General features: G+C 39.1%; 1 protein-coding gene and 1 long non-coding RNA gene across 3 annotated transcripts; both read right to left on the bottom strand.

Moving 5' to 3' along the window:
• Positions 1–706: 706 nt before the first annotated feature.
• On the bottom strand, positions 707–27,900 carry LOC114656593 (Golgi integral membrane protein 4-like). Of its 2 annotated transcripts, none has more exons than XM_051930433.1 (12): positions 27,486–27,900; positions 15,442–15,516; positions 15,304–15,353; positions 15,149–15,202; positions 14,481–14,595; positions 14,284–14,366; positions 13,597–13,739; positions 8,823–8,986; positions 8,565–8,629; positions 8,326–8,484; positions 1,242–1,337; positions 707–1,110 (listed from the first exon to the last, which is right to left on the bottom strand). In XM_051930433.1, exons 1-12 carry the CDS (start codon positions 27,670–27,672, stop codon positions 1,015–1,017), a joined length of 1,287 nt encoding a protein of 428 aa, XP_051786393.1. In that variant the 5' UTR covers positions 27,673–27,900; the 3' UTR covers positions 707–1,014. The 2 variants fall into 2 exon arrangements, with proteins under 2 accessions (XP_051786393.1, XP_051786392.1); XM_051930432.1 differs by having other exon boundaries at positions 14,445–14,595; positions 27,486–27,898.
• On the bottom strand, positions 1,344–6,491 carry LOC127528891 (uncharacterized). Its single transcript, XR_007935502.1, has 3 exons — positions 5,124–6,491; positions 4,533–4,749; positions 1,344–2,249 (listed from the first exon to the last, which is right to left on the bottom strand). It is a non-coding gene; the product is annotated as an uncharacterized LOC127528891 (long non-coding RNA).
• Positions 27,901–27,987: the final 87 nt, after the last annotated feature.

The raw sequence follows: 27,987 nt of genomic DNA, 5'->3' as shown, positions 1-27,987 counted from the left end.
CACCAGTATGCAGCTGACAAATTCTACTTACCTTATTAGTTTGCTATAATGCATGTGCATTCCAAATCTTACAAGTTATATAAGGAGGTCTTATGAAGCTCTTGTGCTTAAAGTAGGAAGTGGCAAATACACATCTCACAACACTCTATAGCATCTTACATACTGAAAGCATAATTTATTAATTCATTTTAAAAGCTGAATGGTATGCTGCTGGTGTTTCAGTTGGCTGAAAACTGTGCTCCAATAGCTCACATCCTGTGACCTACAGAAGTACCAGTTTGTTAAAACACATTAATCATTCTTTGAAAGTCTGGTATGATTTTCGAACTATCTGTTCTTGACTTTACATAAGACAAGTCTACAATATTGTCAACTTTTATAACACTTCTACTTGATAAACTATTTTTTTACCTATTTAATTATGAGTGCAGTTTCTGCCATCACATACAGTATTGTTAGCCAGTAAAATTCATTTTCATATGTGAAGTCACTGACAACTTCATTAATATTAATTTCTAAATCAAGGTCCAGATGGCCTGCAAAAGCTGAAAGTATTAAAATCTACAACACAAATCTCCCTTGTAAGAACAAGCACTTCATGAAGGTCACATATATTTCAAATATATCTTACATACTGTATATTACAAGTCCTTGAGGATGGACTTCTGGTACTAAATGGGAAGAAATCCATACAAAGAACAAAACATTGGTTAATACAAAAGTGGTTTTATTTCAAGTACAAAGATGATCATTTGGGAATTAGGATAAACACTATATACAAAGGAAGGGGCATCAAATTGTTCTCTAGCCTATCAGACTGGACATTTTAGTCCTGTGAAGTGTCTGCAGAAACGCTCAAAACAAGACGTCAGACCCACAGCATATATGATGTGGCCACTCTCATAAAGAATGTGTTTACAAAAATAAAATGATGAACTGCAATGGAGAAGTGTGGCAACTCAATGACCAAGCGAGCCTTGTTTTTCAAAGAAACATTTTGGCTGTTGATAGATATTAGTAGTTGTCTCTCTCCTCAGCTGCTCCCCTCTTTTTCACAGACTTCATCTGCACTACCTCCAAATCCTCATCAACTTCACCACCATTATCATCCTTCAAAAAAGCAAACATCACCATGGTTGATGGAAACAACAGACAGAACACATCAATAAGGATAAGAATGTGTGAAGTAGGCACATCGGTTAAGCATATACTGGAGAAATTTACATTTTTAAATATCTTACATTTTCAATCTCCTGATCCTCCTCATATTCATCTTCAGCATGTTGGTGACCAACAGGTACAGTAACAGGAAGCAGTGGGTTCTCTAAGCCTGCACCCTAAAAAAGTCAAGTTTATGTATTTATGGCATACTTATTCATCTGTGCACCTCTCATTTGTATTAATATTTAATGCATCAGGCAACCATTGTTCTTCACGACACCCAAACACATGCAGTCATTACCCAGTACCTCATATAAGCTGTAACACATCACATATTTAGTTTTACCATTGAGCAAATAAATCCACAGGGAACACCCATGGTTATAGTACTTTGTGTTAACTCATGCCTGTAATTAATTGTCTGGACACCAAAAGAATCAGGCACCATTTGTTTTGTTTTTTTTTTTTAATTAAATTCTTGTTTAGTCTGACTTTGAAAGTCAACTGTTGTTTCTCTCAACGTGGTTGAAGCTAAGGCCTTCACACTAGATAAATGAACTAAGTGCCGTTAAAAACACAAAATGAATTGTACAAATATTTTCCACTGTATTTCTGATTATTTTCAATTTGCAGCTTTTTTCCCATTGTAATTTATGATGCGACCAGCCAATGTTTTTTGTTTGAATGGAGTACTGTGTTGCTGCTTACTGTCTGCTGGAATATGATGTATTTAGATTTTTTTCAGAAAACAAGAAAAATACAAGCTGTGATGTTTGTAGAAATTATTCATTTTGTTTTTATTTGAAATGTTCCTTACCATTCTGTTTCATTCATTATAGGTAGAAATTGCAACTATAGAGAATGCAGATTTTTTCTGTGTTAATTACATCATGTGCAGCAAGAAAAAAATCTCCAATTATTGAATTAAGTCATTAAGCATATTTTAAATTATATGATGCTCTTATTTTTTCTAAAAAATGTATAGTTTACAAAATTCAAAGTTAACAACTAGTTGTACATTGTTAAAGGCTTGTATACCAACTACAAAAATCCTATTCACCAACAAATTCAGTGTAAAAACTGTACATCTTCTTGTGATATATGGCCAGCAGTTTATCCCGGCCAATATCCCCAAGCTGCCAGATGAAGCCATCCCTGCAACATGGAGGGGCCCCCGAATTCCAGCAGGGCATCATGGAACTTGGAGTCTTTCATCTCAGCCCTGCTGGATACCGTGGGGGCCACCAGGGGACACTGCAGGGAGGCTCAAGGACTTGCGTTTTCACTATAACCTGGAAGTACGTCCTAGTCACAGGGACAGAGGAAATGACCTACTTCCGGACTGAAGAAAAGGAGTTTTTACCCGACCCGGAAGTGTTATAAAGTCATATGGACTGAGGGACAGAAACACTTCTAGGTCAAGGACTTTAAAAGGACTTTGGGAAATCCCAGCAGCAAGCCGAGTTGGGAGGAAGAGTGACTGAGCTGCTGGGAGTGGAGGATTGTGTATTTGTGATTATTATTGATTTATTTGTGACTAGCTGTACCCGGCCACGTGTTGCTCTGGCTCAGTCTGGTTAAATGGAAAAGAAAGAAAAAAGAAAGCGCACGTTTCTAATATGTTTAATTTCACAATGCTTGTGGGTATACAATATTTTTTGTTGTTCCACTGTCTGTGCAGAATGTTAGACTGAATAATTTTGTTAAGTTTGTAGACGTCTTTGTTTTTGGTCGCAAGAATAGCTCGTTCACTCAGCCAATCGTGATTCTTATAATTGGTTTGAATATTGGGAAATACTTTTTCAACCAATTCTTCTTTTGACGTCACTAAATTGCAGAAGTTATGAGGCAATGAAATTCGTTGTGAGGTCAAATCAACCGGCACCTTTCCGTTCCGAATTTCCAGATTTCTCCAGCCCCGTTATTGACAGTTTGCACTATTTGATCGTAAATGCCTTTTTGCTGAAGCGTTAGCTTAGGAACATTTGATTGCACATACGACAAAAGATCACCCGTGTTGTAATTTTGTTCACGACGCAATTGTACATCGAACGAAGCAGCAGCAGATCGATTCGGTGATGGCATTCCCAATTGATTGAGAACTTTGTTCGCGATTTCTAAGCACAAATCTTCAATCATTATCAACGGTTAGTTGTAGATTTCTGATGTGAAATCAATGTTTATATTTGAATTTTACTTGCGTATTCGATGGAAAATATCTTCAGCCATGTGCGATTTATATTTCTCCCATAACTGTGTTGGAGATGAAGGACAGCAGGCGGTCAATATGATTGCAAACAATGCACGAATTTGATTTGGATGTGACGTGTTGTACGCGTCATTAATGTATACATCCCAGTGTCGGTCGTTCTCCAATAAATTCAGAGCTTGACATGTACTGCAGAAAGTGGCATGTGTAACGCCGTTGACAATTCTCAATTGCTGGAAAGACGTTGGACCGGGCACATTTACCAACAGCATGCGAAGAAAGAAGCATTTATCTTGATTGGGATGCACGGTGTACAGTCTGCCTATTGTAGTTTCTTTGAATATGGCAGGTTGTCTGTCGACTCACTCTTCTCGTTTGCGTCGTTCAAATGATTTTCTACTCGCATTCCATGTGTAATACGTAGGCACTTCCGAATACAGCAGTGTTTTCATAAACGCGTCATTTTGACACAACGTGAAGAAAGCAGTTAACGTTGTAGCCGGTGGATTCAGGGCTATTTGTTGCACATTTGCAGCTGTGAAATAAACGCGTTGTCCATTTTCTAGATGTACTGCTAAGTGAACAACATCTGGACTTCGTTCATGTACGGGAAATGAAAGAATTCGCCATACAGCTTCATTGCTGCTTATGTATCTTCCAGCCTAATACTGTGCGATTTCATCGATATGTATGATCGCATTCCTATCACTTCTTTCTGGTTGCATGCCAAAAACTGCCATGTCGCTGCCTTTATTCACGTACTTACAAATGTATTTGATCGAAACATTGAAATGGAATCGTAAAATATTTAGTATAGCGTGTGTTGCTTTTACATCCAACAGATGGCGTTGTGTTTTCAAAAAAAGCATGTTTTTACTTGTCACAGGTGTGACATCTATATAATAGGTATATAAAAACACATGCGTATTCGAATGCAACATTGTGTCAAAATTTCAAAGCAATCGGTGAAGAACTATTGGAGATTTAAGGTTTTGAACAAACGAACATTTACATTTTTATTTATATAGATTATTGGAGTATTGTGGAGTGGAGGGTGCTTTGTGCACTTACTATAATAATAAATTTAACATCTGGACTTTTACCTGGTGTCTGACGTGTGGTCTGAGGGTTCAAGGGGACTACAGCGCCCCCTATCTGTCACATTCTATATGTTATGCCTGGAAAATGTTATACTATGAGACAGGCCATCAACCCCTATGGCCATTTTTGTTCTCAAACTGCACATGCTACTTGCTTTCATGTGTTTTGAAACTGTTCCTTTGTCCCTCCCATTTGGACCTTTGACACAAACTCTCCTTCCTTAGTCATCCCTTGATGTTCTCTTTCACCCGATGTGTTTCTACCCCTGCACCTCTCTACTTTTCCCTACTTCTATTCAGCACAGGCTAAAATTAGTGCAAAGCCAGATTTTAATTATAGTTAATTTTTTAACCATTTTGTGCCTTATTTAATGTATTCTGTGCTAGCAATGTCCATATGTGCAAGTTATCTGAACTGTAATTATTTTCTCCATATGCATTAAGCCAGAATCAATCGATGTAATACATTAAGTTGAAAACCATAATCACAACTTTCATTTCCATGTATCGGTTTTCTAAACTCTCATATTCTCCAAACTACAACATGCCATACATGACCAATCCAATCACACAAGTCTGAATGAAATTACCCACAGAGACAACCTCACCTCAAATACACCAATGACTTTCAAAAGCACAAGACTCTGTGTCACTGGTTGGAGTGACAATGGAGGCCTTCTGGTCTCTCTGTCCAGAGATCAGGCCTTCTCACCTCTGGCATACCAGCAAGCACTCGCTGATGCTAGGGCAAGACACTTCTCTGAGTTGCATTATGTAGAAGCAATGGAATTATAGAATACTAATTAAAGTTATGAACAAGTTCTTTTATCACTCTAAAAGTGCCACTATTTTGAATATTTCTTTCAAGCTAAGATCACTGCCCTCCTTTCCTCTCACAAACAGTCCTATCTTGACACTTCTCTTATCTTTCTGTCATCTATTCAAACTTTCTGTCCAGTACCTCTTTCACATGTCACTTGCCTTTTTCATACCAGGACAACTTCATGCTACATGGCCGTTTACCTGTTTCATTACTAATACTCTCATTCTGCCTTGGTTCCTGCTACATTTACATAAGACCATAGATTGTTCTTTTCTCTTCATCATTTAACCAATCTTAAATCTACCTTTATTGTGTAAATCTCATTAACACATAATTTCTTTACAGCCTTAACTAGCTGTGCTATCCATCTGAGATGGGTAGTAATCAATGCAGACCTTAGCGTTAACTTTTGCTAAGGTCTATTGCAATGTATGTTATAATGCATACAGTAATAAACTGCACTGCATTTGTCATTCCATCAGATTGCACACCACAAACATTTGTAGTAATAAAATGCATTACTACTAATGTTTGTGATGCACCATTTGTTGGAATGACAAATGCAATGCATATGTCTCTGTCATATGCTATTTGGTATGGAATTCATAAAAGTAGTTTTAACGTTTGTGATGCAACATCTGTTGGAATGACAAATGGAAAGCATTTAGTTATTACACATGTTTCTGATGTGCCATCTGTTGGAATGAAAGAGACACATGAACCAGATGGACACACAGATACAGACAGTTATACTTTTATTAGGGTAGATTAGTACAGTATATAGCTAATAACCGTCTTTAAATATTAGTAGTCTAAATTCTGAGCTCAGAATATTCTTGTAACAGCTCTTGGTCAACATTTGTTTGGCAAGGTTTCTTCAATATGATGGACAGCTATTCATCTGTGGTGATACTCTTTTCCCTCAATCTACTTTTTACACTTCCTGAAAATGTATTCTACATGGTCAGGAATCTGCTTATCTTACTTTCTCACCCACATACAGTCCCTTATTATTGATGGTGAATTCAGCTTCATGTAGTTTTATCGTCCATGATGTTTCTGCCGAACCTGTACTTGCTCCACTTCTTTTTAACATGTTTATGCCGACATTGGCATTTGGCATATCTGAGTCACCAACATGACCTTACTGTATGCTCAGCTCTTTATGTAAATCACTCTCAAATTCACAATCAACATGGAAACCCCCCCCTATTCCAGTCAATCACAGGAATGCCTCAAGTTCTACAGACTTCCTCCAACTCAAAACTTACTGCACTATTATTTCTCAAAAGACTAACTGGTCAAGTCAAGAATCATGAGTTCCTTTTTAAAAGTCTTATTTATATCTTGCCACACCATTCAGTCTCTCTCTGAAACTTGGCTTGTACTAGTACTTGGCAGTTTTCCAACCTTTGAATTCTATATCTCATCTGCCATCAAATTCAATTTTATCATTTAAAATGCAACATAAAATACTTATCCTCTCTGGAGAGGTTGTGTAGAGTATGTTTTTATCACCTCATAGATGGATTATTACAATATTTTATTTAGTGGTCCTCTTGCAAATAGTCTGAGAAGATTACAAGAGATATGGAACACTGATGCAGAGGACTGACTTGAAACGAACACTGTGACTACATTAACTCTGGTTTGCTTGTCTACACTGGCTTTCACACTGTTTTTTGGGTGTTACACACCATAATCTGCCCCAGACCGTACTTTGATAAATGCCAGTGGCCAGCAGTGAACATGCTACATCTGGATTACAAAGGAACAGTTACCTTTTCTACTATTTACAAGTTATTTCCTAGGTCTCTGATGATTGCTTAGACATTTTCCTTTTAGTTTTAAATTCTAATTGCTACCCTTGACTTTCCAAAATATTTCCAAGCTAATCCTACTATCACTAAACATTGTGTTGTTTTTTTGTTTTCATTTCTATTAGCAATTTTGATTTTGTTTGCACCATTTAGCTTTTATTTGTAAAAGAATTGTCATCTTTTTGGCTCCAGAAGCAAATGCTGTTAAATGTGTGTGTGTGTGTGTGCATGTGTTAATGTTAATGCTAGTGTATGCTGCTAATGTCTCTAGCAACTTAAAAGGAGATGGCAGGACAAAGCAGAGAGTTAGAATTGGGAGTGGTACTTGTTTTCTATAAAGGAAATGCAGTTTTCAGTCTGAAGTTTGCCAGTTTTGTATTAGATAGCATGCACTAATATTTACAAAGAGAATACTGCTGGTTATTAGTGCTGACACCTTGCAGAAAAAAAACCACAATATGTGCGGTATCCCATCAAGAGTCAGTTCCTGTTTTGTGCCTGATTCTGTTAGTATAATCTGATAATGAACAAAGTGATTGTGGAAAATGGATACATGGATGACTGGATTCCTGCTCATGTAAAAGTGCAGGAACTAGCCTTGTAACAGAAATTTCTTATGAAGAATAATCTGCCACTGAAAAACAAAGAGATTAGAGTTGAAAATCATTACCTGCAATGAATATATTCTTGAGTCAAGGTTTCTGACATTTTCATTAAATAATTACCGAATCTAACTTTTTAGCTCAGAGTGGCCTATAATTTCCTACTATAATAGATCTTGCGGCCAAGTTGAGGCTGTTTGTTTGTGTTACAGAGATCCAGGCGCTTCTTTTCCAGAAGATGTCAATATCAGTAATATTGGCTGATTTTGATTATAAATCATTCACATTATTGTAAACAATTACAAAAAATACAAATACAAAAGTTTGAGAGAACCCTAAACAAGCAATTGAACCTCAGCAGTACACATTAATTCAAAGCACTACTAGAAGGGAAATCTCCAGGAACTGCCTTCTTCCAGGAACTATTAATTCTCATTGTAATTAAGGAATACCATTCTTGTGTAGTCTACCTTCATTGGGAATGTAGCAGTCTAATAGAATTGCTTTAGCAATATCAGGTTTTTCTGTAGCCCTAGTTTGTTAATCAATCTAATCCCCCTTTTTCCAGGCTTCTCTTTTTTCAGACCCCACTACAGTAGATGTCAGTTACCTTGAGACTCGTCTCCTTTTGCTGGGATAGAATTTGCTCTCCTTCAGTCTGTGGATGCTCAAGTTCAGCTTCTTCAAACTCATCCTCGCCTTGATTGTTGGGATCTCGTGCCGGGTCAGCTTCTTCTTCTTCTTCTTCTTCTTCTTCTTCTTCAGGCATCTGTTAAGGTTGAGAAAATACGGAGCATAAACCTGACATGTTAATTCAAACACAGTATATTTTATGTAATGTTTGTTTACCATTGGTTCCTGAGCAATGAGTTTCTTTTCAAGTGGAAGGTTCGGTCCAGCATCGACTATACCATCTGCAATTGAATCATTACAGAATCATAAATATGGACTTAGATGCATCTGTCAAGGAAAGCAAAATGCTTACCCACAACACCAGATATTATACTGCATTTCAATACGTATAAATAAAACTACTAAAACTGCTGCAATAATAAATCAAGGTTACTGCTAACAAAATGTATTCAATTATTTCTGCCTGTTTCTCACCTATATCCACCAATGCAATTTCCTTTAGTTTTGTGTCTCCAGGCCCCAAGTTCTGCTTAGATGCCAATGTCCACTTAACTGGGTCGGCACCATTTTTGTGACTGGAATTCAGATGGTTGGTGTTTAAAAGTCCTTTCGAATTAACTTTTAAACTGCTAACTTGCCTGTAGATAAAGAAAAACTTACTGAGTAAACAAACAGACAACTTCAATTTGAAAACAGCCTACACAGGTAACAGTATGGCATGTCTTATGTGTGTTTTAAAGAGTTCTCCAAGGGCCTCATGTATAACGCCATGTGTAGAATTCACACTATAACATGGCGTACGGACAAAAGCGAAAATGTGCTTACGCACAAAAAAATCCAGATGCATAAATCTGTGCGTACACCAACTTCCACATTCTTTGGCTACATAAATCCCGGTCAGCGTGAAAAGTAACGCACGTGCACGCGCCTGCTGTCCCGCCCCAACTCCTCCCAGAATTATGCCTCTTTGAATATGCAAATCAATATAAATAGCCCTTAAGCTTAGCCTTCTGTGAAAAGACAATGGCAAAAGCACAAGGGAAAACAGAAGAATTTCAGCAAATACCAAGTGGAGGCAAAGAAAAACGTACTATTTGTTGGTTTAAACAGTGATATAATCAACAAAAGGAAGTTGATTGAGTGACAGAGTGTTGGAGAAACTCGAAAGCTCAAGTTCACAAAGTCGCACAGTGCCCGAAATAAAAAAGAAGCGGTCAGATATCAAAGTCACCGTGAAAAGGCGAGTCGTAGCCCACCGTCTGAGTGTCACATGAAAGCTAATTAGGGTACAGAGAAAAAAAAAAATAGGCACACAGTGGGAAAAAAGCACGAAATGTCAACTTTAATCTCAAAATTTCCACTTTAATCATGTAGTTTATTTTGTCATTAAAATAGATCATAAACTTCATCTTAAAATCATTTAATTTACTAGTTTCTCACATCCCATCGTAACTAAAGTAGCATGCTTTGTTTTGTATTTGATCTTCTATGTGCACTACTTGCTTCTTAAACGGGTTTTCTCTTCCTCCGACAGGACATAGAATCCATTACATTCGTAATATTACAGATCTCTGAATAATTATTTATTTATTAACAATATAGATTATTTAAATGACGTTAACATTTTATCTGTATAATGTAATAAACATATTTTGATGCATTTCATCTTAAAAATGATATCATCATCATATGTAAATATGTGCTTTATAAATTGGGGCAGGTTGTGCAATATTATCGCAAGTTTACAGTGAGGTAATTGTACTTGTAAAACAGTTCTACAAGGAGCACTTGATGTATTTATTGAGTGCATTTATAGTTCTTGGGATGAAACTGTTTCTGAACCACAAGGTCCGTACAAGAAAGGCTCTGAAGTGTTTGTCAGATGAGAGCAGTTCACATAGCGAATGGCTGAGGCAGCATGTGCTTGATTCTGTATACAGATAATTCTCTTTCCAATCAGCTGCTCCAAGTGGTGCAGTGAGAGTAATATGGAAAAAGATGATCCGCTGTGGCAACCCCTAACAGGAGCAGCTGAAAGAAGAAGAAGAAGAAGGTGCAGTGAGAGTAACAACGCTAAAGCAGCTATGGTATTTGGAATAGTTTGGCCATTCTGTGGACCACTATATTGTTACAGGTTAATTACAATCAGATGCCTTAAACTAATAAACAATATGCATTTAATGTCTATGTATTTGAAAAAGCCATGTCAGGGATGTGGATCTAAAAGAAAGGGAAGCCACACTGAAGCAAAAGCACCGCTTTGATGCTGGGTGCCGCCAGGTTGCAAAACTGAGCGGAGAACTTGCGTATGCCAGGGTTGGAGCTACCATGAAAATGTGTGTGGCTTTACACAAGTTTAAGTTTTGTACATATACGAGTGTGGAAACGGGCTTACGTAACATTTTTGTACATACGTACTGTTTATACATGAGGCCCCAGCTCACTATATTTTGCATTTAGCATGCCAGCTTTATTTGTTGACAAAACAGAAGACTGCACTATTTTTTACTAAATGATGGACTTAAGTACTTTTGTCTTCTGTGATTTTTCATAATACACAGATTTAACAGAATTTAGGCAAATAATTACAATATGCACATTTTTCAAAGTTAGACTGTATGAGAGAAAAAAATGAAGACTACTAGATGTCTTCCCAATAACTGCAAAAAACTAAAACCCAACCACTTTTCTATTTTAACTATTTGATACATTCTGAAATGTACTGTTGTTTACCTAGGACTCTGAGCAAAAAGTAAAAAAAAAACATCAGTATTTATGATCTTATTTTCAAGTATGTACATATGGAATTCCTACCTCAGATAATTAATGAAAAAGAACATTTCCAGTGTTTAAAAGTATATCTCAGGTTTTTGGTTGATTTAGCTAGTCTAAATTAGACAAAAAAAGTCTATCTAACTATAATGACAAATATAAAATAAAAAACTCAATAAACAATAGTTAATAAAGGACTTAGGGCTATGAAAAGGGTCAATATTCATATCCATATGCATTACAGGGCTCCACTGTTTACCCACACATTTTCATACCCACTGTTTTTCCAAAGCTAGACAGGGTGCCAGTATATTTCAGAGATCATTTATCATCTCTCCTTTTATAATACATAAATAATGGTGACTGAACCTTTACTCCAAAATCACTGTGAGGCTTAAATTCCACAGTTAACCCAGCAAATAATAGTTTGCCTTGCAAACTAATAATTTTTAAATATTAGAATTTTTAAATTGGTCATTAACACTAGAATTACCAGAGCCTATGAGAAAACTCATAAATCCGGCCCACCTTAAATCCGTTCCCACCTCTCCGTCAGCGTGTTTGTCCTTTAAATGTGTAAATTGTAAATTAACTGTAAATTAAGACAAGCAGCAAGCAGCCTGCTATTCCATCCCCCATCGTCACAGAACGTTCACTAAGTTCTCCCAGCTCATGCCTTGTTTGATTATCTGGGAGTGAACTGCTGGAGTTATAGAGTGGAAATAATAGATCATTATTTGGAACACATGCATTTCATGTGTGTTCCATTTCTACAGTAATCTGTGTAAACACATTGTTAAAACAGAAACTTTCTCATATTTTAGTAATAAATGTTACAAAATGTAGGCATAAACTATAGGATGTGTGAAGCCTGAAGTCCAAAGATCAAATAAACACTTTCACAAAAGGTTCAAGGACAATACAACAGTTTCCGTGGCGTAGCGGTAAGATTTCCTGACTTGTAAGCAAGGGGCCACCGGTTCGATCCCCACTGCCTCCTATATTTGCCATTTTCAGTAGTGAGCTGCTCTTATTGTTAATATTATACAGTACACACATACATTTGGTTTGCATCTGTAACAGACCGTGTACATTTACAGAACTGTACTTGTAAAAGTTATCTTTTTTTTCACTTTTATTCTCTCACTCACGATCACGATGCATACTACCACCCTAGGGATCTGACGCTGTTAGTTTTTATTTGAAACTGGGAATAACTGTAGATGTCAGTGGTGCTTTGAGGCAATGGAACTGGACATTCTCTGATCTGGAGGAATAAAAGCTGACACACAAATGCCGGTGAATCTGCCTTCTTCGTATCTCACCGTCACTTTATTTTTTTTTTATTCAGTTTTATTGAGTGTTCCTGCTCACGTAGAATTAGTATGCACCTTATGGTGTATGATGTCAAAAAAAAAAAAAAAAAAAACCACAGACGTAGGTACTGTATATATGATATTTTGAAGAAATCATTTTATGACCTGAACAGTACCAATCAGAAAACATCATCGCACTAATGAAATATTATTTGAAAACGAACAGCGTCAGATCGGGTATGAATTTACACTGGTGCTGTTACTTAGAGTCAGATCGGGGGGGGGGGGGGGGGGGGGGGGGGTGGGAAGGGGGGGGGTCAAGGGTGTTAGAGCGTGATCGTCATTGACAGAATAAAACTGAAAAAAGCTAACTTTTACAAGTGCTGCATCGACATCGTGCACCAGAAGGCGTGAGCTTATTCAGTGCAGCAGGATCAATGCACATGTACTGTGCAAGGCATGCAGAGGAACTTCGTCGTCGCATCTTACTAGAAAAGGCAATGGAAAAAGAAAAGGAGGATGCAACATCAACAAGCTTCTGTTCCAAGATAGCCGCTTCCTCAGGAAAGTAAACTGAGTCAGTGTCAAGTGCCCTTTCAATGTAACAGAAGATCTTTGGACTTCAGGCTTCACACATTCTATAGTTTATGCCTACATTTTGTAACATTTATTACTAAAATATGAAAAAGTTTCTGTTTTAACAATGTGTTTACACAGATTACTGTAGAAACGGAACACACATGAAATGCATGTGTTCCAAATAACGATCTATTATTTCCACTCTAAAACTCCAGCAGTTCACTCCCACATAATCAAACAAGACATGAGCTGGGAGAACTTAGTGAACATTCTGCAACGGTGGGGGATGGAATAGCAGGCTGCTTGCTGCTTGTCTTAATTAGCACATTTAAAAGGACAAAAGACGCTGACGAAGAGGTGCGAACGGAGTTAAGGTGGGCCGGATTTACGAGTTTTCTCGTAGGCTCTGGTAATTCTAGTGTTGAGATAATATGAAAAATTTAACTCTATTACGAATTACCTACAGCCAAAAAAGCAATGCCTGTCGGATCTTAATTATCTGCAGTATATTACACTGGATTGTCTTAGCACTGGTAACTCCTGTCATAATCTTATTAGAATTACATAAATTTATTTCATACCTGTCAACAATTGATTGTTGCCACCCAGGGTCCCACTCTGCTTTCTTTGTCACAGAATCCTGGTTTAACTGAACATTATTTATTCTGCCAACCTGTGGTTCCAAAATACCTTTTACTGGTTGGATGGTGAGAGTGTGTGCCGGCTGTAGCAAAACAAGCCATTAGTCAGATCAAGGCCTGCAAATACAAACTTTGCCTATGTGTTTCAAAAAAAAAAATTTTAAATCAGGAGCACAAATAATGTGCAGTATATGAGGCACAGCTGCACAACATTGTTAAAAAATCCAGCTGATCTAAGCATTTATTTGACCAAGGCCTGGTGCACTCTTCAGAATGAATCATTGTAAAAATCTCAAAACTGACCTCTAATGACTCAAGTAGAATTTAATGCGACAGTCTTTACACCTAAAAGATGTTCTAAACTAATAAACTGCTACTACTACAATCAGGCAGGAAATATCAAATAAACATTGGTCACACTGAAAAGACTTACATAGGAATGCTTCTAATCTTTAAATAGACAGAGATCATTTCTACAGTTTTTAAAAGCCAGTGGATTGGTTACTTCCAGGCCCTTATTTGTGTCCAAGATGCTTTATAATCCAATAGCTATATGGGGTGAAGGAGATAAACACTTTCCACAAATATAATTTTATCACATTGTTGCACACACACGTTTACCTTTACCTGCACAGTCAGCTGCTTGGCATGCACTATGTCTTGAGTTCTTCTTAGCGATCTGCTCTCCTCCTTCAATTTCAACAGAGTTTCTGCAAAAGTGAAAACCAGTAAAGCTAGGCATATGCCGAAAAAACCCTATTTGTAGATCAACACAACCTGTATTATACCTTGCATGTTTTTAAGCTCATGTTCGTGTTTCTTACGCAATAATGCCTCCTTGTGGCTGCTCTCCTCTTGCACCTGCTGGTGGCTCAGCTGAAGGGTGGCATGCTGAGAACGTAGCTCCTGTAGCTGCCTTTTAAGGTCTTCATGCTGATTCTGAAATACAGAGGTCATTCCAGCTGCAATATAAACATTGACGGTGACTATTTCATAGTGTTTCTAATCAAGGCGAGCCTGTACCCTTAAGACTCATGCCATCTGAAAATGTATAAACTTTACAGCAATGTTCACACTTCAATACATTTTACACTCATTCTGAGCACACTCTTAACTGTAAAGATTTCTGATTCAACAAAATTCTGGTAATTCTCAGATGGACATTTATTATGTGTCATCCTAATCATTCTAAACATTGTTCTCTTAAACAATGCTCTATTTATGAATCTAGATTTCATTGTGGATATGTCTTAGCACATTTCTATGCAAATACTGAGACTATGACTGAAAGAAAAATGAAAATCACCAACAGCGTTTTGTGGAGCAGCATTGCACACACATTAAGCCAGAGTGTTAGTTTAATGCTGACTGAAACAAAGACACGCACCATTAGAATTTAGTGCTTCAGAATGAAACAAGAAGCATATGAAGAACACCAGTGGCAGTAGAATTCACAAAGGCTTTAGCAGGAGAAAAGTTCCTCTGTTGTTACCTTAAGTAATTTGTGCTGGGAACTTAGGGCACCATAGCGGCTCATTGAGTCTTGCTGTTAGAAAGAAGAAAGAGTCCATTGAGCACATGTTGGGCCCATTTGCAGTTATCACAAAGAAGGTAAACTCACCTCTTGAAATGGTGAAGATGACTCACCTTCTCCTTGTTTAAGGCTTCTTGAGCTTCCAGTTTGTATACTAGAAAATCTATAAGTGGAATTAAATATAAAGAAAACTATAAAGATATAAGATGACTGCTGCACTGAGGCAAGTCAGAAAAGCAAGGTGTTCTCACCTTCTTTGGTCTTTTTGTGTTCACCCCTTTCCTTTTGCAGTGAGCGTTCCAGTCTTGATCTATGTTCATATACCACTGTGGAAAACACTGGATATGTGATTAAGCATCAATAAAACAAAAATGTACATACTATAGATATGTCCCAGAAAACCAGAAGGATAGCCCAATGTGCCCTCATTTATAGTCTGGGATTAAAGAGATCACGCCTACAAGCAACCTTGGTCATATAAAAGAAGATACCACCTCTAGTTCCTCAATTCATTTGTCTTCTAACCAGCAGAAGGAAATCTGAGAAGCTACTTGTCATACCCAAGAAAGGGTTTCAATACTATGCTGTCAATATTTAATTGCAAAGGGGTGGTATAGATATTGTTGGACCACTAGAAAAGTTGAATGGGGTACACCTACATTTATTGATAGTTGGGGACTACACCACACTATGCAGGGAAGCATTCCCATTGCAATAGATTTTCCACTGAGATCAATGCAAAGATACGGACAGGTCCATACACTTGTATCAGCATTTTAAAATAAATTCATACCAACCAATTCGTCCACTAAGATCATTACTAAGATAAAGAATTGGCAAACACTTTGAAAATAAACCATTTTTGCATGTTTGTGTAGAATTCTCTAATTGATGCTCTCGCAAAGTGTTTCAACAGAATGCTAAAACAGATGTAATTAAAAGTAGTACAGCAGGATGGATTTAAATCAGTTTCTCCTACTTCTCCAGTTTGCATTTTGGCAGGCTCTTCAGACATTGACTGGAATTTCTCCATTGAAGTTATTTTATGGGAAATAACAAAGGTGTTTCCAGACGTTGCATGAGAAATGTGAAAATAACAAAATGCCTCACAAAGGAGTGCCATCAAACATGAGCTCCAGATGGCAAGACATTGTCACACACGTGTGCATAGGTGGAAGTTGAATGAACCAAATGAAGGTAATTCCACTCCAGATGAGGGGGTGGCGGGGTGTACTAAACTTTTCTCTGTTGTCTCTGCAGACCAAATACGGGAAATTCTGCCTGATTCAACCTCAAAGACACTACTTCAGGTTCCGGGCCCAAGACCGACGTCACTTCCATTTCCGGGCCCAAGACTGATGTTACTTCTGGTTCCGGCCCCAAGAACATCACTTCTGGCCCTCAATGACATCACTTCCGGCTCCCTGTCTTAAATAACAGACCACTTCCTTCTCAGTTCAGTTCAATCTTGGACTCCAAACTATTCACTTCAAGTGTGACTTTTCATACCCTTTTTGCAGCCAGGGATAATACATGGGTGGCTGCCCCAAACCTTTTTGTGTGTGTCGAGGCTAATTATTTCACAACATGTACAGAATATTGTCTTCCCCCATTCGCGCTAGTTGGCAGCATCCATGGACCTTGGTACCTATTCGGACACTAGCAGGGAATGCCAGGAAATGTAGTCTGATAGCACAGCCTTGGTTGGGTCCTTGGGTGCTACTATGGGGTGCCGCAGGGAGTTACCCTCTCTATCCTTTGGGACTTTCATTTGACCCAGAAGTGCTTCCAATGGGCAAAACCCTGGCACTGGAAGTACTCCCGGGTCCCCAATGAAAGAGACAGTACTGTCTTGTCCAGGTGAGTCAGAGTCAGAGGAGGAAGGCAACACTCATCTCAGAGGAATAGCAGGACAGAGAAGAGATAAGAAGAAGAGACAACCTGTATAATTGTTGTACAGGGGTATTTTGCAAAAGAAAACCCTTTATTTTGCACACAGGATTGTTTTGTGTGTTTGTGATTGGGGTTTGTGGAACACACTAATCATTTCAATTTTGTATGTCTCAGTAACCACCAGGAATATGAAAGGACAGTGCACAAAGAATTGCTGAAAGAAATTTAAAAAAAAAAAAAGTAGTTTATCTATTATAAGTGTCGGATTGGATGGGCTGGCATCCCAAATGTGTCGAGGAAGAGTTCCTACCAGGCCACGAGGCCGTAATGGATGGAGCACAAGAATGGAGGTGCAGTTCAGCCGTGATTGTCTTCAATCAAGATAATCAAGTAATAGGTGAACAATCCCCCAGCACGAAAGGTGGCAGTGCTCCCCTGGCTGGTATCTACTGTGGACACCCATAGGGATGTCTGAGAGTTGTAGTGAAGAAGGGCAACCCTGTTGGGGTCCTTGGGTGCCGCAGTGGAACACTGTGAAGAAAGGACCTTCCTATTTCACAGAGTTTCCTTATGACCTGGAAGCAATACTGTGACATCAGAAATACTCCCAGGTTCAAGATAAAAGGGAGCCATCTCACTGTATCAGGGAGTCAGAGTCTGGAGGAGGTAGATGACACTCACAGAGGAGAAGTAAAAGGAGACGGAGGTTCTTTATTGGATTATTGTATGGTGCTAGACTGATTTAAAACTGTGGCAAAGTACTGTTATAAAACAAATAACATTTTATTTACCCTGAAATTGTGTTTGGCTGAACTGTGTTTGGTGTTAGACTCTGGGGCATCCCATGGTGCTCACACTACAAAGACATCGTGCCTGATAAACCTGGTCTAACACATCTGATTTCAAAATATGTTGGCACAAGCACAGGCATAATGTAGACATTAACCATTCACTCCACTACTAGAGGCAAAATGTTAGCCATACATTTCCTACATAAAAGCAGACACCCTTGGTCCTAGAACTTCTAAAATAATTTCAGAAAACTCAATCAGATGACCGTCTTCCACTAAGATGGATGAATGTAATGACAGTTGGAAAAACACCCATAACACAGGCACTATTAAAATGACAAAAAAATACTTACAGGTACCTCTTGCGAAAAATCATAAGAAAACTGAGCCTTTAACCCCTTGTTAACTAGCAGGCAAAGTACTCAATCCCCACAATCAATATATTGTAGTACCTAGTCAATATTTTCATTTTCTCACTCACCCAATAAATGTACACTTAACAGTGATAAGGCGGAGCCCAGCATCTTTCAGAGACTGTAGGACCCTTCCCAAATGTACCAAGTATATCTGACATGAAAGAAGCAAATTATCTATGTTAGAGTTTAGTTCAGTCCTCAAATACCCAAGAGCAACAGCTAGTCAACATAGGACAGACTGGCCAAAGAGCTCAAAAGGTCTGAGCATGATATATTAAGACTTGTTTGGTTTTATCATTGTTTCTTTTATTTTTCAACATAATTCTCTTGAAAAGCAATATATTTATGATGATTTTCACAAAGCCTTTCTGTACCACTTAGATAAAAAACTTTGTTTTGCTTGTGTACCCCTTCTTCTTTAGCTGACATGCTTTCCCAAGTAGCATAATGCGTCCTTCTTACAGAGGCAGTTCTTCAGAGTGGAGAACAGGTAGTAGCCACAGGGAGCCAGAACACGGCTGGTGTGGAATCTTTTTAAGCCCACAATTTCACAGAGGAGCCTTTGCAACAAATGTAGCAAGAGCAGAAAATTTGCTCTGAAGAAGGAGAATGGCTAATAGCTTTTCTCATCACTCTTCTCCTGATTGATGGTTGCAAACAGCAAAGCAAATCAATGTATGACCAATATTGTGTGTCTTCTGAGGCAACTAATACACCCTTCGTTGTCATAAAAATTGTGCACATGATCTTGTTAGCACTGTATTGGGTCCTGAATTTCTTTGCTGTTGGAGACTCATTGTGCTTTCATTGTTTTGATTGTTGTTTGGACTCTGGGCCATATTCTTCTGTAATTTTAAATGAATTACCTCTAAACTCTTCTTGCAGCATTGGATGCAATAATACTTCAATTCAAGAGTCAACACTTTGGGTTCACAATGTGCTGTACTGACTAGTTTGGAGGCCAGCCCACCAGTGAGGCAGAGTAGTCGCTGCTGCAGCCACGTGATGGATAGAAATGGATATGCTGGCATCCAAGAAGGACTTGAAAAAGAATCTTTAACCAGCCGAGATGCCAGTAAAATGGAAGCACAGGGTAAGACAACTTACTTGGGTTATTTACTCCACCGAAACACTAGGTGGCAGCATCCCTGGGATACAATACCTTTATGGATATCCACAGAGCATGTTGGGAATTGTTGTCCCAGGGGCCAGCATTAATGGGTTCAGTGGGTGCATCCAGTGGGCACTAAAGGGATTAATGGATATTACTTTATGGGACTTCACCTAACCTGGAAGTGCTTCTGAGGGACACTTTTGGGACACCGGAAGTACTGCTGGATCTTGGATAAAGGAAGCTGCTCTGCTTCATTATAAACAAGTTGGAGTTGGGAGATGAGCTGGACAAAACTCACCTGGAGTGTGTCAGAGAAGATAGAAAAGGGTAAAACTGTGTCTGTACTTGCGCTAATGAATGAACCGTGAAGGGTTTTACACAATAAATTATTTGTTTGAAACCGGAACTTGTGTTTTGGGTTCTGCAATACCTCCTACTGGTTTCAGTGCAAAGAACTTGTTCTTATTTAATCAGATTTTAAAGAATGGATTCGACTGACCAATAACTAACTCTTATTGTTGGGATTCTTATTATTTTCATCTATGTGATGTGATGTGTCTTAGCCACTGGTGTTACCATTTGATGCTTGAATTTCATGACCAAGACCATGTTATACATGGTTAAGACATAATTTTCTAACTAATAACCATCAATGTCATGAAACCGTGAACTCATTGCGTATTGAATATTTAAGATGGCCTTGCACCGAGCATTGCATCCAAGCTCTAGGGTTATCAAACGAAATCAAACTACATGCAACCTACAGCACATATTTTGGTTAGTTCTGTTGATTTTTTCCTCTTTACTTAAGATTCCTGCTAATTGTTCTGTGTTTTGATGCTAGTTAATTTAATTCTCCAGTTAGGACCCATGCCTCAATTCAGCATGCTCCATTTTTTCCATCCATCCATTTTCCAACCCGCTGAATCTGAACACGGGGGTCTGCTGGAGTCAATTCCAGCCAACACAGGGCACAAGGCAGGGAAACAATCCCGAGCAGGGCACCAACCTACTGCAGGACACACACACACACACACACCAAGCACACACTAGGGCCAATTTAGAATCGACCTAATCTGCATGTCTTTGGGAGGAAACTGGAGCACCCGGAGGAAACCCATGCAGACACGGGGAGAACATGCAAACTCCATGCAGGGAGGACCCGGAAGTGAACGCGGGTCTCCTAACTGCGAGGCAGCAGCGCTACCACTGCACCACCGTGCCGCCCTCCATTTTTTCACTCCTAATAAATAAAGTGTCCCCATTTTAACTTCCTGTACTTCTATACTGTCAACTATCTCCATCACCATCACCATTTCATTCTCTATTGTGATTCACTTTACTGTGGCAACATATTCATCGGTTATTCAAAGGTGTATTGCTTGTGCAAGGTCACAGCAGTCTTGAAAGAAAATAGAATCTGATGATGGCATGGAAAAGTCAGAATTCAAGCAGGACTGGTGATATGTGATACTTCAAGGTGCTGTGCAGGCAACCGCCTTTAACAGAAGTTCTGCATTTTTTGTTTTTCTTTGTGTTTTTAAAATTATTTTACTAGGTAGTAGTTTGGATTCATTTTCAGAGTAAATTTGGTCTGCCTTCTGGTTTGTCATGTATAGTTGCCACTAGAAATTACATAAATAGTTTTAAATTTAGCAGTGATCTGACACTGTCACCACAAATCTGAGTGCTGGCTCGTCTCAACTGCATTTCAGACAAACTGCAAACTTTGGAAAAGTCATAGGGAGAGTGAAGTGGATTTAAAGAATGCTTTCATCTGCAACACCTGGAAACTTAAGAGACACTGAGAAAGTACAATTGGGGTTTATTAAATATTCCTGTTATCAGCTGCTAGCACTATCATGCTGAATAACTAAGCAAGTCTGGTTCACCCTAACATAGGACTTGTTTGTCCAATAACAGAGAGGGAAAGGAGCTGGAGAAAGGATAAAAGCCAAGACAGAAAGAATTCAGAATTGGACTGCTATCCATTGTAATGGCGAATGGTTGATCATTCTCAAAACAGACAAATGAACTATCTGCTCTTATAGCAGATCATGGCGCATACAGGCACTATGCCATTTTCTGTATTATAAAGAGATAGCTGAAATCTGATACACCTGACACTATTTTAATACTGGGCAGATTTCAACTTATTTATTGACAGCACGCACTGATGGTCAGAGGTGGACTCATCATTGGAGATTCCATTTGACATGGTAGGAGTTGTTGATGTAGTAGGGATTTTGTGGGGAGACAAGTCATTGGAAAGAAGTGGCAATGGGAGGAAAAATTTATTAAAAACAAATTGTTTTTTGATGTTAGCTTTGTCCACATCCCCTTCTAGCACCTGAGGCTTGGATTGCTTGAGTCTAGTAATAATGCCCAGTCCATTCCAGACATCCTTCATGTTATTGTGAGTGAGTTTGTTTTCTATTTTAGCTGTGTAAGCTTTCTTTCCTTAACTCAGCTTTTTCTTTAGAACAAGATGTACGTACTTCAGAGCCTCTTTGTCACTGGATTTGAATGCTCTCTTTTTCTCATTCAGGAGACCTTTTGGCTCCTTAGTAATCCCTGGCTCGTTGTTTGGAAAGCAAAGCACTGTCTTTGAGAGTAACACTGTGTTGACACAGAAGTTAATATACTGTAGTCTGTGATGCAGTGACTGAATTCCCTCAATATTATCCCCATGTGACTCGTGCATCACTTCCCAGGCACTCATTCTGAAGGAGTCATTCAAAGCAATTTCAGCCACCAGGCTCTACTTTCTCACTAATCTGGTGGTAATAGGATGCTACTAGGGGGCTCCGCCCCCTGCTCGCTTCGCTCGCCAACCCCTGGTGTTGGGAATGACAAAGAGCGTGATGTATGAATGAGATACAGAATAGTGTGAAGGTGTAGATGATGCAAATAGAAAGCAAACAATAAAGTGTGTGGCACAGTGTAAAGGTTTATTGGAAAATTTCTTTGTACACGCCGTTTAAGTGTAAAAGGTAATTCCAGGTCAGAACTTGTAAGGTCAATGAAGATGGTTATTGTCGCGATCAGAGTCAAGTTTGTCAGAGCTTAGAAAGAGTTGTGTCTCTCCAGGAAGTAATGCAATGACTTGGGTATTTATGTTTTCCACATTAATATTTTTTGGACATAATATAGTGTGTTGTGTTAAAAGGGGCATTTGGTCTAATGAGATTGCTGTTCCAAATCTGTCTGTAACTAAGTCGTCGCAGATAAAGGCTTGAGGAATTGTAATAATATCTGGGTGAAGTCTATCTGTATTGGTGAGTGTACCATCTCCCAGTTGTAATAACCAATTGTTATGATCTGGATCTGGACATCGTATGTTTTGTACTAACTGTATCTTTTGAAAGCAATGCCAATTGTCTGCGTATTTTAAGGTGCACTGAACAATAGCTGAGCGCATGGAATGTGGAACAATAGCTAAGCACTGTCTAAAATCTCCTCCTAATAAAAGTACCTTTCCTCTAAAGGGAATATTATTATTCATAAACGTTTGTAGAAGTTTATGAATGGTGTTGAGTAAGTGAGTGGATGTCATTGTACATTCATCAATAATTAACAGTTTTGCAAGACGGATGTCATGTGCAGTGCCACTGTTAATGTTCATAGTGGATACCGATTTGTAGGATCTAATGCAGTTCATAAAGATTTCACTTTCAGGTACATCGTTAGTTAGAAGCTTCTGTAGATATTCAGGATATGAATGTAAAGGAGGCAGTCTAATTTGACCCTTTTGATAACAACGTGTAAATTCATTACTTGTATTGCCAGTTGTTTCTTCAGGGAAGTTAAGTGAATGACAATGATTGCAAATGACATTCATTAATCCCAATGAATTTTCCTGAATAGTGGACTCATTATTGAACGCGTTGTCAGCTAACTGGCGCAAGCGTTTAGCAGGTGTCTGTCGTTGATGTCTGTGACGTGTATCTTTTGCTTGTGCCGTTTGAGAGTCGCGTCGTTGTATGTCCATTATTTGGGACGTGTTGTTTTGGAGGTGTAATCGATTTGCCTGTGCTGTGTGAGAAGACCGTTGTAGTTTACGGCGTGCATTGTTTGTATTGAGCCTTGCCCGTTTTTGTATGTCGGTCAGTTGAGCTTTCTCTTTTTGGAGCCTTGCGTGCTTGTTTTCCGGCAGTCCAGATGCGCGGTGTAGACGTCTGCGTTTATTTATTTTGTCCCTTCGCTGCCGTTTCTGTATGTCTGAGACGGGAGGTGTTTCGTTTTGAACCCGTGCCTGTTTCGATGCAGTACTGTGAGACGCGCGCTGCATGCGTCCACGTTCAGTGTGTCTGTCCATTTGGGCTCGTTTCTGTAACTGTGTTAGTTGAGCTTTGAGTTTTTGGAGCCGAGACATTTTTTCTTCCAGAGTTTCAGAAGCACGTTGGAGCCGACGTGTATTGTTTTTTTTCATGCGGGTTCGTGTGTTTGGTCCCGTTACTCGAGCCATATCGTTTTGTACCCGTGATCGTGAATTCATGAATTGTTTGTTCTTCAGCGGTAGAAATATGGATAAGTAATAAGGAGGATCGCACTCACTGTTAATATGGAGCCTTTTCTGCGGTTGAACTCTTAATAGTGCCTCATTGTAATGAGATCTACCTATGCTGCATAGTGTGAATTGTGTTTGGTCCCGTTATCCGAGCCGTATCGTTTTGTACCCGTGATCGTGAATTTATGACTTGTTTGTTCTTGAGCGTGATAAATATGGATAAGTAATAAGGAGGATCGCACTCACTGTTAATATGGAGCCTTTTCTGCGGTTGAACGGTTAATAGTGCCTTATTGTAATGAGATCCACCTATGCTGCATAGTGTGAACGTGTTGAGATGACGTATGTTTAATACGGACGGTTCATTTAGAAAAGGGGCTTTGTGTGTCATTTGTTATTTATGTTACTGTGGTCGAGGGTCTGAATCGTCGTTTTTGTGTACGTTTCGTGTCCAATGGGCTTTGTGTGGTGCTCGCGGCTTCTTGTTTTTTGTGTGCTAGGGGCTTGTTGAATCATCCTCTTTGTGTGTCCCGTTTCGTGTGCAACGGCGTCTGACTCCTTTTTTGTGTGCGCGATGCCTCATTTCATATTTTACGTTGCATTCCATCCGGTTCCCGTTGCTTGCGGGGGGGGGGGGGGGGAGATTTGTGGGGTGCCTGCGCAGTACGTCTTTTGCGGCCACGGCCCATTGCCGGATGTCCCTGCGTCCATCCGGTTTACCATTCTCGGTTAGTAATGTGGATCTAATAACAGACCTGTAACTGGGAATAAGATGAATCAGGTTGTGATCAGATTTGCCTAAAAGTGCCAATAGTTTACATTTAAAGGCATAATAACATTTGAATATAGCAGCTATGCTTGTTATTTTCTCAAGTGAAACAAGTCACAAACTGATAGACACATCATAATTCATTCTAAAGTCACATGCTTGAAGTCACCACATTATTAACAACACTGGAGCACCACAAGGAACACTCCGGTCTCCTTTTTCCACCTTAGACTATAAATATGACACCAGGTCATGCCATTTGTTTAAATTTTCAGATGATTCTACACCAATAGCATGTATTGGCAAGGGGGATGAGTCAGAGTATAGGAAACAGGTGGAGAACTGTTTTACTTGGCGCAGAAAGAATTGTCTGCAACTTAACATAAGCAAAACCAAGGAATTGGTTGTTGGCCTTTCACCACACCAAAGTAATTCTGGAGTATATTTGAGGAAGGTAGTTGTTGTTGTTTATTTATGTGTGCTTCTCTAAAAAGGTATATTTTCCCCTTGAAACAAACAGAGTGCTATCTATAAATCTAGCTATGAAGACTATAATAAAATAAATCTGAAGGACACGTAGCAGTAAAGAGTATGGAGTGATACATACAAAGCAAAAAAGGGTAATGTAACCAAAGCCAATAGATGTGAGATATAATTTGTAGTCAAACAGCAAATTTTGGGAAAATGGGCATGCCCATGAGGCAACTGTGGGAAATAAGTTTGGACCAGCAATAACTGAACATAAGCAGTAATTCTGGAATAACACGAGCTGGTGCAATAATCAAAGCAGTGAGATGTTAGTGTCACTGGGACAGCAACAGGCAGGCATATAATGGAGGGCTTGGACTGATTACCAGTATGACCTTAAATCAAAAGAGTGTAGCTCCATCACAGGCAAAACAATTCACACTTTAATTTCAATACTACATCAATGTGTTCCACAATCAGGTCTCCCAATGTACCTATACTGACAATCTAACAGATTTTATACTATAGTGTGAAAAAGTTCTTAGTGCTTTACCATTAAAAAATAAAAAGCATGCCAGTTTTGCACCTCTGATTTTGTGCCTGTGCACCTCCGTGATCCCACTAATACAACTCTTTTTAAAAATCTTTATGCTAACAAATGTGAAATATAATAATGGGAAGAACACAATATTCTAAAAACCTGCTTATTTTAGTTCTGTGTCTACCCCTGCAGCAATTGGCACAAGGAAGGTATCACACCTAGAGATAGCATCAGTCCATCTCAGAAAGGAAGAACAGGATAGGATAAATCATCAACCTATACATATGTTAACTGAATTATGTTTTTTTTATAGTTCTGTATTATAAGAGGACAGAGCCTATCTTAACTTCACTGGGAACAAGATAGATAAGGTGCCAATTAATCACAGAGCACACTCACTCAGGACCAATTAATATTCAATCTATCCAATCCACCCATCTTTGACAAGTAGGAATGTTTTAGCCAGAGGAAACATTACTATGGTACAGTGAGGCCATGTACTCTGAACAAATGGCAGGGATTTAAACACAAGACTTAGGTGCTGTGACGGTATTATTGCCTACAGCTTCACTATAGCCTTGGGTAACAGTTTACAACAAAATAATAAAGGCACCACAAGTGTACAGTATGCATGACTGGAACTACCAGCAGAGTCACTTGGGTGCACACCTTGTGCCACTGCTCGCAAAGGGGGCTAACACATATGTAAGAGGAAAAATATGACTTAAAACAGAAAAAGTCAACGTTTTCACCAACCGTACAGGCACTCACAGCACTGACACCACTACCCACTTTGAGAGACACGGTTATGAGCCTACCCAATCAGACTTAACAAAAGCTTTTCTAAGAATAATATGAATCTTGGTTGGATGCAATGGATGAGGCATGATTACAGATGACGTCTAATTGACCACTTTTATGAGATCGTACATTTGATTAAAATAATAATAATAATAATTTGAACAAGCCGCAAAACTGCGGCATTCGATTTAAATAACACTAATAATAATTTGAACAAGCCGCAAAAACTGCGGCGGAGACTACGGGCAATGAATGACTCCAACAAAAAGTAAGGTTGTTGTTACCGCTTCTAGTAGCTTTAGCAGCAATGTGCAGTCCAATTTCGCCGATAGAAGTGAACAACCACGAAGACAGTGAAGTAACTACAAAAAAAAAAAACAAGCACCAACAACGCCAAACCTAAAGAAACGACCTCCTTTCCGGTCTTTTTATCAAATTTGACCCGAAAACACGTAGTCACGTATCACCTTTTTACCACAATGTGGCATAGGCCTTTTAAAAACGTTTATATAAATGTGCTATCATTAGAACGTTTTGAGTTAGGATACTTTTGGATTCTTAATCTGGACTTGACAACACTTATATAACTCAAGAATAAAGTAATCACACAAATTTCACAAAGTAAATGCATCATATTTATTCCGTTTTCCTTATTTTTTGCTTCACTTCACTGCAAAATTAACTATCAACATTTGGTTTACGACAACAGAACAGCCGATGGATAAGATGCTGTGTAAAAACTTTCAAAACACTTAAAATAAAGAACTTTATGGCATTTACGTTACTATCAACATGCAATAACAGTCAATATTATCTTAATATGCAAACTATATTTACGCCAAAAATTACACACAACCTCAACCTCTGAATACAAGTGTTTATGAATGCGTTCACTAGCACGTCTGCCTATTTAAAACGCTCCGCCTCGTTGCGACACCCTACGTCATTCCGCACAACGGAGCCACGCCCACTCCCCCCTCCACTTTTCTTACCTTGCAGCTGTGCGGACAGCGCCTCCTGCTGCTGCCGGAACTTGAGTGACATGGACTCCAGCGACTTCACCTTGTTCTGCAACTGGCCGTACAAATACATTCCGCCGCTAAGGAAGGCAACGGCTAATACACAGACGCCGGTTTGCAAAAAACCTTTTTGTCGGCGCGAACACATCCCGGAACTCATAAGGTTGTTTGGGGGAGCCGCCCAGTCGTGGCCCCGTTCAAAGCTTGGGGTCGAGTTACTGAGGCCTGACCGTGGGCCACTCCACCCGGAAGTTAGCTTGCCTTTTCATTTCTGCACGGGGATGACCGATTTACCACCCCACGGTCGACTTGTTTTTCCGTGGCCGTCAGCGAACTGGCATTCGCTTCAACAAGTTCGAATGAAATCCTACACCCGTGCTACGCTGCATAGTGGAACGCCATTGAGAAACGCGATTGGCTAGCTGTGTTTGAGTGACAACACCGAGAGCCATTTGGCTGTGCGAAATTAAATTTA

This window comes from Erpetoichthys calabaricus, chromosome 8 (genome assembly GCF_900747795.2).
Source record: "Erpetoichthys calabaricus chromosome 8, fErpCal1.3, whole genome shotgun sequence".
NCBI classification, from domain to species: Eukaryota; Metazoa; Chordata; class Cladistia; order Polypteriformes; family Polypteridae; genus Erpetoichthys; species Erpetoichthys calabaricus.
The sequence above is the reverse complement of the archived record's forward strand: the minus strand, read 5'-3'. Positions and strand labels throughout refer to the sequence as shown.

Excerpts from the sequence above, each read along its gene's own strand:
- LOC114656593 (XM_051930432.1), bottom strand. The coding sequence starts at position 27,672 with ATGAGTTCCGGGATGTGTTCGCGCCGACAAAAAGGTTTTTTGCAAACC. Across the intron at positions 13,740-14,283 it reads CCAAGCAGCTGACTGTGCAG|CCGGCACACACTCTCACCAT; the intron begins GTAAAGGTAAAC and ends GTTTTGCTACAG. Across the intron at positions 8,630-8,822 it reads AATTGCATTGGTGGATATAG|ATGGTATAGTCGATGCTGGA; the intron begins GTGAGAAACAGG and ends ATTCAATTGCAG.